At 41.4% G+C, this 12,764-nt stretch overlaps 1 protein-coding gene and 3 non-coding genes across 11 annotated transcripts in view; 1 reads left to right on the forward strand and 3 right to left on the reverse strand.

The window, feature by feature from the left end:
- Positions 1-12,764, reverse strand: part of rhbdf1b (rhomboid 5 homolog 1b (Drosophila)) — a 62,384-nt gene that overhangs the window by 17,952 nt on the left and 31,668 nt on the right. For 6 of the 8 annotated variants that reach the window (XM_084740061.1, XM_084740063.1, XM_084740062.1 and 3 more), the window contains exons 2-4: positions 2,406-2,547; positions 1,983-2,116; positions 1,545-1,691 (exon numbers count right to left, since the gene is read on the reverse strand). In XM_084740061.1, coding sequence (XP_084596187.1) covers positions 1,545-1,691; positions 1,983-2,116; positions 2,406-2,519 — 395 coding nt within the window. In that variant the 5' untranslated portion in view covers positions 2,520-2,547. Of the gene's footprint in view, positions 1-1,544; positions 1,692-1,982; positions 2,117-2,405; positions 2,548-8,344; positions 8,486-12,764 lie in introns of those variants that run through there. The other 2 variants (XM_084740060.1, XM_084740065.1) reach the window with 2 other exon arrangements.
- Positions 396-489, reverse strand: trnai-uau (transfer RNA isoleucine (anticodon UAU)). Its single transcript has 2 exons — positions 452-489; positions 396-431 (listed from the first exon to the last, which is right to left on the reverse strand). It is a non-coding gene; the product is annotated as a tRNA-Ile (tRNA).
- On the reverse strand, positions 3,917-4,010 carry trnai-uau (transfer RNA isoleucine (anticodon UAU)). The gene is made up of 2 exons: positions 3,973-4,010; positions 3,917-3,952 (listed from the first exon to the last, which is right to left on the reverse strand). It is a non-coding gene; the product is annotated as a tRNA-Ile (tRNA).
- Positions 9,783-9,864, forward strand: trnas-uga (transfer RNA serine (anticodon UGA)). Its single transcript has one exon. It is a non-coding gene; the product is annotated as a tRNA-Ser (tRNA).

Here is a 12,764-nt window from a genome sequence, read left to right on the forward strand (position 1 = left end):
ATTCTGTAGTAAATATTTGATTATCTGACAACACATGATTTAATTTAAACCCGGGGAAAATTTAACAATGCCTCGTTTCATCTGATTTCAAGGAGAATGTGAGCCAGTGGCAGGCAATAGATACAAATAACTATTCTTCTTGCTGATGGGCAATTAAGACATCAGTATTAAACTGAGACTGTATAACTAGTTGAAAACTCCTAGTAGTATGTTTAAGTATTGTTTCTGCTTTTAGCTCTGTTTTGGTCTCCACCAGTTCCTAGGGGAAACTGCAAGAGAAGTGCAGTCCATTTGGTCTGTCTGCTCTGATTCGTGCAGAATAATCGCATCGATAATCCTATTTTTAATTAACATTGTCAGAGGTTTTCCTGTGACATGCTGAGTTAAAACATCTCTGCTCCAGGTGAGGCTCGAACTCACAACCTCGGCATCACTCTGCAGGTTACTGTCTTATAAGTACCGCGCGCTGACCGATTGCGCCACTGGAGCTTTTGTAGCCCTGGTAAGGTTAGTGGACTGATGAGTGCCATCTGAGTGCTGTCTACTGTTTTCTTTCATTCTACCTGATAATTCAGCCAACAAGTTTTTCTCAAAGTAGAAGTTAGAGCTTCTCTGCCGAGCCATCATGACTAGGCTAACTAACTTTTTAGCTAGCTAGCAAACAATATAACTCTTTGTTGTTTACTACCTAGCTGGTGAACACACATTGCTAACTAACAATGTAACACTTTGTAAACTTTTTTGCAAGTTAGCAAACAATGTAACATCTTGTTAAGGAATACAGACGAACCAAAAGTTAGCAGAGTGTCAGACAGAGAGAGCCTTAGCTCTGTTTTGGTCTCCACCAACTCCTGAGAGACATCTCTAGCTCTTCAGCTCCACCATGTTCTCTAACTCGTCACTAACTTTGCCTGTCTGTTGTTGGCAGGCAGCGTGAAATCACACTATGGGAGCAGTGAGAGCAAATCAATTTTCTGTGGGTTAGTCACTACAGTATTAGATTACACGTTTGATCGGCTGTTTTTATTAAAATATTTCTCATAGCCACTTTAAGTTGGACCATATTTCCAGCAGACAATGTGGTCAGTAAAATACCACCACATAACAAAAAAGCTTAAACTAATTTACAGGAGATCAATTTAACAGTTGTTATAGACAGTGTTGTATATTAAATTTTATTCCATTTTACATATTTGGGTGCTCTCTGTTCACTGTTTTTCCTAACATACTATAGTTGCATCTTAATTACTTTTTAATAACTTAAGTCCTGGTTTTCCTATTTTATTTTCCCTTAAGTAGTTTTACGGTTGGATTTTCTACCACACTGACAATATTATATATAATACTGAGCAGTATCACATTCAAATATTCAAATCAAAGACTGGTGCACCATTCCTGCCATCAAATTAAAATATTTTGGCCAGTGGATTTTGATATAAAGTACTGTGGGTTTGAAATGACTGACCACCACTTGGTCAACCATCCATTTCTATCCAACTTCTTCAAACTGCAGTTTTCACCTCCCTCCTCCTCCTCTCCTGTACCTGATGATTTGTTTGGGTATAGATGATCGCCGTCGGGTCAGTATTTTGGGGATGCAGGACCGCCTTCGGACGGTAGACACCCTCCTGGGGCCCCTCTGGCCCTTCGGTGGGACAGTGTTGACCCGCTCAAAGCGCACCCTTTTCTCACTTTACACACATTGCAGCATGTAGAGAAGAGGACAGGGAGGCAAGTGGGGAAAAACAGACGGTAAATAAGGCAAAAATCAAAGAAAAGGGAGGACAAGAGAGAAGCAGAGAGAGGAAGATTAATTTGTGCTGAAACAGAAAGGAGGCTGCAGCTTAAATTAGTTTTGTTAAAGATTTATTGTCAGGAAGGAATTATTGGAATTAGAAAGTACACAACATGCTGATGGGAATTAGCAGCTGGAGAAGATCAGCAAAGAAGAAAAAAAAAGCCTGTGTGTGTGTGTGTCTAACCTCTTGATGGACTGTGTGAAGGAGGGTAGTCTCTCTTGAGGAGGTCTGAGGTAGTTGTTAGAAGTTTCCAAGGCAGCGATGCAGGTCTGAGGGTTTTCCCCTGGCATGCTGACACTGCGTAGGCGCTTTACCGGCTGTAACGCACACAAACAAAAACATGATGTACTCTACCGAGGAAGTAAGATGTTACTGAAAGCTCTGGAAAACTCTAGTAAGCAGCAAAGACCATGGGTTAATAGTTTCTAATGCTGAGTATGAACCTTCAATGCTGATCAAAATTGTATTCATACATTTACTGTATAATTACAAGAAAATCAGTGCATTTACATTCTGCACAGCAACCTAACTGTTCTGGAATCAGTTTTGTACTATTGTGAATACCTTAGTACAGTTCTTTCTTGTATCTGACTCTTGTATTTGTACCTGGGTGAGTGTGGGCGTGTCGTCCGGCGTCAGCTGAATGGTCGGGATGTCCAGTTTGAGCCATGGCGGCTTTTTCCTCTGCAGGCTGCTGTTCCTGCTGCCCGGCTCATCCATGCTCGCTAGCTCCCCCTACGCCTGCCAGCTGGGCGACACAAAAAAAAAAAAAAAAGGAAACGGGTTTGTAGGACAAAGCGCACGGTTTAAAATATGTTCACAGACACATGTCGGCAAAACAAAAATCCCAACTGCCAAAAGTCAACAGTAATCCATGTCTCTGCGTGCTGTTGGCTCAGACAGATACAGCGTGCAGGCAAACACTTAATCCATATGTTTAAAGCTACTAGTCTGACAGTGCACACTGAGTCACACGGCAGAGAGATGCCATCGACACTGAACTTGTCTGACTGAAGTGGGTGGACCAGGTGATTTGTGCCTATTGATCCTCCGGTCCTTTCATCAGTGCACCACACACACAGGGGCTTTACAACGCCAATTTCTTTGTATTCTCCTTCACACATTCTATGTCTGTCTCAATCTGATCAGTTTTACTGGCTGCTGCAATTGTATAAATGTCATGTTTATCATGTTTTATTGTGTGTTTAATGTCCACGATGTTAACAATTCTTCCTAAGTGTTTCATTCTCCTATATTCTCCTGTCGCCCAGGGGCCATTGGATTGCATGAAGTATATTTTAGATGTGTGTACAGCTGAGTTTCAGTGATATGGAATGAGCTGCCATCTGTTTGTTAAACTGAGCACAATGTAAGAAGGCTACTAAATGTTTGTTTTTATCTCCATAATGTCGTCCTTATTGATTATTATCTATTTAATTACTTTGTGGACTTGTAAATGCAAATGTCTGCTAGTGATCGCCATCTTTTTTCTTTTGTCTATTTTCCCCTATCTCTTTCTTTCCGAATCATTTACTCTCCATCGCATTTTATCTGTTTACGTACTGCATATATCTAGTTGTATCCTTGTATGTATAAGATGTATCTTAATTTACTAAGATGAGCTGTTATGTGTGTATGGTTGTAGTGTGTATAGGTGCACATGACTGTATGTGTGTGACCCCAGGAGGAAGAGCCAAGACATGACATGAAAACAGGCATGAAGCTGTGCCGTCACAGCAGGATGGGCTGTTAGAAATCCACATCTAGTTGGCTGGCAGTTCAGAGAATGAGCCGATGGGTAAACAAGATGCTGATTGAGCCAAATGGGCTGCGACTCAATAAAAGAATATTTTGAACAACAGCTCGTTATTTATTCAATGAAGGCCTACCAGATGCTGTGTCTTCACAAAGATGCCTTTATTTGAAGAAGGGTACTTTTCACAATGTGGAAATTTCAGCCAAATATAGCTATCTCTAATACGAAACCAGCTGGGATCAATATGTGTGTAACGAGCAACAGAAGGGCACCGCAGCCTGTCTGGTCTGAACAATGATGAGCTCTGTGTGCTCCGGTTCAGGCAGGATCACCTCACACTGCTGTCAGATTAAAACTTCTCTGCTCCAGGTGAGACTCGAACTCACAACCTCGGCATCACTCTGCAGGTCACTGTCTTATAAGTACCGCGCGCTGACCGATTGCGCCACTGGAGCCTCTGCAAAGTAGATACTTTAATAGTGAGTTGGAGGGGCAGTAGTGCAGCTGGACTCCAGCACCACAAGATGGCGCTAGACGTCCCATCTCAGACTGGCTCACACACTGTACGCCCTCAGTGAACAGAAACAGGCAGAACAGAATGGATAAGAGGTCTGAGGGTAACAGGCCACCTACAAGCAGTCAGAGTCAGGCAGAAAGCCTGATAGATTGAACAACTGAGACACACAAACAGAAGGGAAGCCACAGAATAGTAAGCCAAAGCCTCCACTTATCCTGTTGTTGCTGGTTAATGGGTTTATGGGTAAAGGAAGGCATTTGGAGAGTGAAAGGGATTTTCCTGCTTAAACATTTGCTGTAAGTGGAAGGTGTACGGGAATAAACGGGACGTCTCTATGGAAACCAGTGACTTTATAATGGTACCTTTTAATATGAAGAGCCAACACAAACAATGATCATTTCTTTTCCAGTTGACTTTTGCATTTTAAAGCTGCTGAGCTCGTCAGGTGAAGCACAGACTCAGCAGCTTTCCACTGCTTTCTGTGTCACTGCGACAACAGAGGAACAGCAGCAGTTTATCATACCTTAACAGTTCCACACTTAATTGCATAAAGTGATGTGGCTTTGGGACTCACCACCACAGATTCACAAAAAATGTGTAAGCCTCCTGGATGACCAACACAAAGTCCAACTGACCGTTCTCTCCATTCTCACGCGGCACATAATGCTGCTTACAGCGCCAATGGTGGCACATTTAGCGCTTGAAATTCATGGTAATTTTTTGAACAATGGGTCACTGATTTTAGACAGATGCTAGACACAGACGCAGGCACATTTCTAGCAGATGAGTGTCCATTTTGTCAGCTGAAATGACAACTATAGCTGACGCATTTTATCAGCTTTGGCGAGCTAGCTGATTAAACTAATGTTAGCTCCATTTTTGGTTTCAAACTGTCTCCTGCTGCCCTTTTTGTTTCCAACTGACTAATTTTAAAATGAGAACCAAGGCTACAGCTTCATGTATCCAGCAAAAAAAGATACACGCAGGCTCCTCAGCCTTGAAAGCAGAGCTTAGTTACCACTGTAGATGGTAAGCTAGTTTGCCGGGTATGCTAACATCTGTAGATTTCGCTTTCGACAATGAATAAATGTAATACTAGGGGTTCTGTTGCCTTTTTAAATTCTTTTTATTTATGAGTTATGACCGAGATGACATTTTATAAAAAAATTATCAGCACTCTCTGATGGACACCATTTGTAATGGGGACAGTTTTTCTAAATTACTCTAATATATTTGGTATCTGGTCTCATATTTGAATGTGGTAGGCTTAAAGACAAAGATAAGATAAATAAATTCTGTCTCTTGAAGGCATATTGGGTGTCATGGAACAGGCAGAAGGAATAATGGTTTACCTCTAGAGGCCTGGTGTTGTTGTTGTTGAGGTGAATAAAGGCCCTGATTGGTGTATTTTTCGGCACGTCTGCTTCTCTGTCATCTGTCTACACACTTGGTCTGTTCCAAATTTTATTTCACCCATTCACTTTACTCATTTAATGTGAAAAAATGTCTGTTTGGCCGAGGGGAAGTCATCGAGCAGGAGTGAAAGGACTATTACAGTATAATAGGACATCTGCATGGGGCTCTGGTGAGATGTAATGAGCGACCACCAATGAGGAGCTCCTGTAGACCTCAGCTGTGAATCATTCTGTGATTCACTGCTGTGAGTGAAATTACAGCCTCCCCTCTTTTGCTATAAAGCCATCAGCCGAACAATAATCTCCTCCGTCCTACGTGTTGCTGGAGACGATACTCAAACTTCTGGCCAAAGCCGAGTCTAAGGAGCTGAAAGACATTTTACACAGGCAGCTGGAGGACTTCTTGATTCCGGACATCAAGGAAAAGATTTCCCCTTAAGGATTTATCTTACTTGTCAAATGCAATCAGTTTGGTTGCCAATTTTGCACTACACTGTATCATTGCCTTTTCTGGTTTATCTCTTACATTTCCCAGGAAACTGTACAACAGTCCTACAGAACAGGTGTGAACTTGTGGCTCTTGGGTGTTTTAGACAAATAAAAAGTGTGATTACTCAGCTATAGATGAGAGTAGTACTGCAACAAGAGCACGGGTGTACCACGTGTTCCCATGCAACACATCACAGCTTGTTCCATCACATACTGATCCACTGAGATTACTGGGCGTGTGGATGTTTGTATTTCTCTCTTCTACAATGATTTGAAACTATATGATTCCTTACTGTCAGTGCAAAACTGTGAATTTAGATTTATATAGCTACATACTGGATCACTTTAGCTGTGATCATTCACGTTTATTAAGATGGTCAACATGCCAACTCTCCAAAAAAAAGTCAACATCTTGCCCCCTAGTGGCTGGCTGCAGTATAGGTCATAAATAATAATAATCACCCCTCCATCTTAGCTGTAGGCCAAACTAAAAACATCAAAGCCAAATTTCTCCTGTTATTTTAGGTAGTATGTTTGAATCGATTTGTTCGATTGAGCTGGCCAGCTGTATGAGCGGGACCTCGATACTGCGGCTCAAACCCTCATCACTAGAGACTCTGGATCCAAATAACATCACCAGCGCAAGATGGCAACGCCAGTACCTGGGTAAACTGGCTTCAGTTTTATACATTTGGAGAAAGGGGAGACATGTCGTCCATCTTTATTTTACAATCAACATATGTAGCCACAGCTGTGATGACCAAGTGGTTAAGGTGTTGGACTTGAAAACTGATCGGGTTTACCTGCGCTGGTTCAAACCCTGCTTGCAGCGAGTGTGGAAGTTCTTCTGTACTTGACAGTACCACATTTTTTCATTCAGTGAAACTGTACAGCTCTCAAAAGTCAAATAATTTGCACATATGCTTGATTATTGTCAATTCTGTATTTATGCCTCTTAATATGAATCTGCTTTTATTTTTCTTTATATTTTTCTAATCACTATGCATATTGATTGTTATGCAATAAATCACTATGGCAAGTTTCTCATGCTGTATGTGTAAGCCTACTTGACAATAGACCGGATTCTGATTAATTGTCAAGTTGTCAAAATCCTCTTAGCTTCCTGCCCTTCATCGGTTTCTACACAGAACAGATGTAATTATAGGGATAAATATAGGGACTAGTTATAGTTTGTTATAAAAGGTGTTTATCTGAGCACATTGGCAACATGTAGACTGCACAAATTTTCCCCAGGGTGGTGTAATATTTTTTTTTATACCCAAGCTAATAGTGTTGGTTGAAAATGAATCAATCAATCAAATGAAATGATTGGATAGCCTTCTTGCCTTTCCACCTTTGTACCTCCATACCTGTGCATTGTGTGTCTATGCACTCATTGCACATGACTTGAAAACTCGACAGATATGTTGCTAAAGCTATAGCAAGCTAATTGCACAAGCATGGCAAATAAAGAGCAGCCAAAATGCAGCGAGTACTAACACTTGCCACATTTGTTGTTTATGTTCATTATGTGAAGGGAAGGGAAGGAGTGAGATTTTTTTTTTTGGTTGGGTACTTTTCCAAATTGAGCTCTTGCTGGTTTCTCCAACCTTAACAACACTGGCTTTAACATCAGCTTATTGGCGGGACGGCGTTAGCATTTAGCTCAAAGCACCGCCATGATTGAGTACAGCCACTAACATGCGCTGCAGACACTTTGTCCTGTTCTAAAAAGAATAAAGTATGCCATCAGGGTGGTTTGAAAGAAGCATTCATCAGTGAGGCTGTGGTTCAGGTGGTAGATCAGGTTATCTACAACTCCGAGGGTCAGTGGTTCAATACCCACCTCCCTCTGGATGCTGAACCATGTGCATTCTGAGACTGCCAGCCTGAAGCCTGGGTGAATGCATCAGGAAGGCAAAATCAAATATGAGTGCATTAAACAGAAGGCAATGCTGAGGCCTATTCCTTTCCTCTCCTCAGTAGTCATTGTAGGACACATATGTTCATGCACTGCATATAATGTTTAAATACAAACACATGTAGACCGGCCCTAAAGGCAGGTTACACAGAGTTGACTTCTTCTCATTCCTTTTGGCTCCAGCTGCCCGTGTCAGTGTTTTGGTCTCTCTGTGGTCACATGTGGAAGCCTGCGCGTTCTCTTACGGTCACAGAGGATAAACACACCCCTGCAAATAGAAACCTCCACCAGAACAATCCATAACCACATCCTTTGCTTATTCTGCGGTGGTGATGCAGGGTGTGTGTGTGTGTGCACGCTGACAGTAGCACAGACACACTCAGATGTACTCAAACAGCAAAGCATCCTGCACACACACACACATATACATACAGAATAAAGACTCACTTGACAGCCTTTGCTTCAGTCGGACACATCGGGTTTTTGCGGCGCTCCATAAAGACAGAAGAAGAAGAGAAAATCAGTCTCCCCTTTTATCGTCAAACATCCGCCATTTGTTACTCCATGACCATGATCTCTCTCTTTTTTTTCTCTAGTTTAGGTTTTCATGACAGGCAGATTAGGGAATGTAATCCCTGTGCTGTACACCACATGACATCGTCCTGCTGTCAGGCCACAGAGGCTCTGATTGGATGGCGACGTCGCTGCGATGGTGTCATCAACACCCCACAGGAAGTGGCGTCTCAGACATAAAGGTATTCATTCTCAAAGTGAAAGTAACTGTGATTATAAATATGTCTTACTGGAACTCAGCCACTGGGCTTTACACTGTTAAAAAATATACAAGAATTTAGTGGAGTCAACTAATCTTTCCACATTAACTTAAGGGAAATACACTATTTTCATTTATTCAAGTTAATTAAACGTTGATTAAACTTTAGTTAAGTTTTAATTAAGAGTTTAAACAACTCATTAAATTAAGTTGCCAAAGAAACATGATCAGCACACTTCCCATCCCTTTGGTTGAGACTGATCAAAGACTAGACAATTGTCATGCATATGTTTAAATCTGGCAGTTTGAGTATTTCCTCATCCTTCCTCTCAGATTTTTTATCATGAGGTAACAAATACATGAAAATCTCATCAGTTCAAAGGTGTTATTAAGTAAGAAGAATATTTCTCAACTTGTCGAGCTCACAAGAAATCATTTTAGGATTGCTGTTGTCTAATTCACACCAACAGGAACCTCGAGTGATAGCTGAAGTGTCACAGGAAATGTTGCAGCGCTGCAGCCTGACGTGTCTATAGGGAACTGCAGTAGCACAGCGGTGTAATTGGATCGTCTTTACATAGGGTGACATTTCCTGACATGCCGAGACAGAACAAAACAAAGGCATCCCCTCAGCACCCAAGCAAGACTTGTCCTGGCACTGCTCCCCGATTCTGGTCTTTGAAGCCGATGCATCCAGTCACTGTGGCATGGAAACTCTCTGTCACTTTAATATTCAATGGATCTTTATGTTAAGCAAACTTCTCACCCTCCACCTCGATTTCGTTCACCTTTTTCTTTCTTTCACATTTCTACTGACACCTTCATTTCATGTACTGCCAGAATTACGATACCAAGTAGTATCAATATTTTGGATGCACTCTGCTACACAGGTGTATTATTTTGAGGTGTTAATAAATCATAATCATTTCACATTCAATTCTAAAACTGTCTGATTAGTTATTTGATGCTATAAAACGTGGACTTCACATCATGACTGGCAACCCTCCACAAACTCTGGCTCTGAATCACATCACCCGCGCAAGATGGCGTGCTTATAGCTGGATTATTATAGTGTCAGTGCCGACACATTGTTATATGAGAGCTGCTATCACAGCTGTGATGGCCGAGTGGTTAAGGCGTTGGACTTGAAATCCAATGGGGTTTCCCCGCGCAGGTTCAAACCCTGCTCACAGCGAGCTCTTGACATTTACTTCTGGTGTGGTGTATCATTGAAAAAAGGACCATAGGTTGGTTCAAGCGACTGTTTGTTATTCTTCTGATCACTGTACAGCATTTCATTCAATTAAGAGCTATTGAAGAGACAAGATAAAGCTCTCTGAGCTAAGGTTGTTCCAATACTGATACCAGTATCAGAAAAGTCCTCTGACAAACATGCTGGTATGGATATAGGCGAGAATGTGAGTCGCTGCACTGATCCGATACCACATAATTTATCAACTTTGAAACAGGACTATGTGACTTCCCAGCAGCATCATTTTCTGATTTTTTTCCCCCCAGGATGGCAAAGTCATGTTCTATGGCATTCATTCTCTGTAACACTGCAGCAGCTTACTACATTTGGACTCCCCAGCTCTCCGTTCCTTCAAAAGTCAGCACTGTCGAGACGGCTTGCAATTGGTTCGCAGCACAGATCTGCAGGTCGCGCCTACTTCATCTCCACAAGTGAATTCACTAATCATGGCATTTGTATCGGACTTAACTGATTTCACCATTTCACTTGCTGGTGTGACCACAATGACACACTTTGTATGGTGCAACGGGGAGAAAACTGTATTCTGATAAAAACCAACAGAATTCTTAGGTTGGCAGAGGCTGATTTCATTGAAACGTTTAAAAGCTATTTAAAAGCTCTTAAGCTATTTAGTCAAACCTTCATTATTCTGGCATCAAGCAACAACAGCTGCCAGATTCTGTTCATAATTGAAAAGCCTATCTTGGCTATTTATGAGCCGAAAGAAATCAGAATAAAACCTGAGTACTCTGCAATTGGCAAGCCAGATACCTGCTGAATTTCATGCTTCAAAGGGATATTTATTTTTTATTTGGCAGGTAAATGGTATATTGGGGGAAGAGTAATTCCATTTTCTTTTCTCTCCAAGACGAAGGTGCTGTAAAACTGACAATTACCAGTGCACGTCCAAGTTAATTGGTTGGGGACTCAGCAGCAGATTAATGCTCAGACAGTCCAGGTAGGTTTGAACTTTATTACGCTGTTCATTGTTCTGCTCTAATAGGCACTACAACCTGCCCAACAGCACCACTGGGTCCATTTTAACTTTCAGGTTAATCCAGATTTTTAAGGACGGTACATTTAGAAGTTGTGGTCTTGGAAATTGCCTCCTTCAGGTGAAAGCTGAAGTCTTGAATGTTAGTATGCAGACTGCACTGAGTGATGTCTTCAGATTTTGTCTGAAGCAACCATACTTTACATGAGGAACTCACTTGGGCATAAAGAAATACATCTAAAGCTTCTGATTTGGGGAAAATGATCCGTGCTATAGATCCTATAGATCATTTCTATGTGAAAATCCTCTAAAAAAAACTGTACATCTGCATTTTTCCTCCATCATCCTGTTTGATCTGATGCAACAAAGCATGAATAGGTCACATAGATTAACAGTGAGTTATGCCGTGAGCTTTCACCCTCCACCCCCCACCATAGGACCAGTATGCCAGATGTTACAGTCATAACACAGTAGGTCATTTCCTTTCTGTTTGCAGAGCCCTGCTGTAATATGAGTGTGTGTGTGTGTGTGTGTGTGTGTGTGTGTGTGTGTGTGTGTGTAATCTGCTGCTACCTATACAGTACCAACAAACATTAATAAGTGATTAAACATCTGCCACAACAGGAGCAGTATGTCAGTCATGAAAAATGTCATCTCAGAGAGCAAAACAATAAATTATAAAAGGCATCAAGAGAGAAAACAAAAGAGTGCTTATCTCTAAACCACACACACTCCACATTATCATCCTATTTATGATACCATCAACTGTTTCCTGTAATCATTTGGACAGCATCCACAGCGAAAACTCACTAATCTCATGTTTTCGGTTGCAGTCATATGCAGGTGAACTCATCTAATCTTTAATTCTATTTACCTGGACTCATACCAGGAAAAGGGAGGATGGGATTTGGGAGCAGCAAGGGCATGATTAAAATTTATCTCAACAGCAAACAAACACAGTGTTGACCTGTTGCAGCATTGCTGAATGTGGATTTATCTCTACAGTCTGGTTAGAGGGAAGTAGTCTCACAGCAAGGGAAATATTAAACAGTACAATTACTACAATAATCATGTGATCATGTGATGCCTACCATGGAACACACTACCTTCATCACCACAATTTTATTCTGAAGGCTCGACCTCAAGTTATTATATTGTGCGATGTGTTTGAGATCAGCACATGGATCTGTTAATACACCAAAGGATCTGTGACAAGTCAGGATCTAAGTCGCTGATTGGTCAACACTCAACCCAAGGCATCATGGGATTGCTAACATCATGCTAACAACAACACCTGTTTTCAAACCAGAAAAAAACGATGCATTGTCACAGCAGACATCCAGTGCTGGGTTTCTCATTATGGATTTATTTTACCACGTCTCCAAAAAGGCACTGCAGTACGAGGATTAATTACAAACTTTAAAAGGGATAAGATTGCAACAGAGCTGACACTCTAAAGGTACAATGTTAGTGTTAGCAATCACATTAGCTTAACATTAGCTTTTCCTGCTCAGATTACTTCAGGGTTAACTCCCTTTTCCAGCAGTGGGGAAATAACAGATGAGACTTTTCTTGGTCTTGAGAACCTGCAGTGTTTGTTGTCTGACACACTGTAACCTGAACTGTACATTTACTGCCAGACTGACAACTTAGTGCACTGCCCCATTCCTCAAAGTAAATTACGCTACGCTTATGACAGTATCCTTCAATGAAGTCCAATAAAATGTAATTATTTTATTATTCGCAGTAAACTGCCATCTCGTGGGAATATGTTGCTTTTCCACCGTGGTGCGATGCAGCATAAAGTATGTTCCAGGATTTTAAGACAATATTGTGTGACAGAGTGTGA

The sequence above is a fragment of the Lutjanus erythropterus genome, chromosome 17 (assembly GCF_056507025.1).
Source record: "Lutjanus erythropterus isolate fLutEry1 chromosome 17, fLutEry1.hap2, whole genome shotgun sequence".
Taxonomy (NCBI): Eukaryota; Metazoa; Chordata; class Actinopteri; order Lutjaniformes; family Lutjanidae; genus Lutjanus; species Lutjanus erythropterus.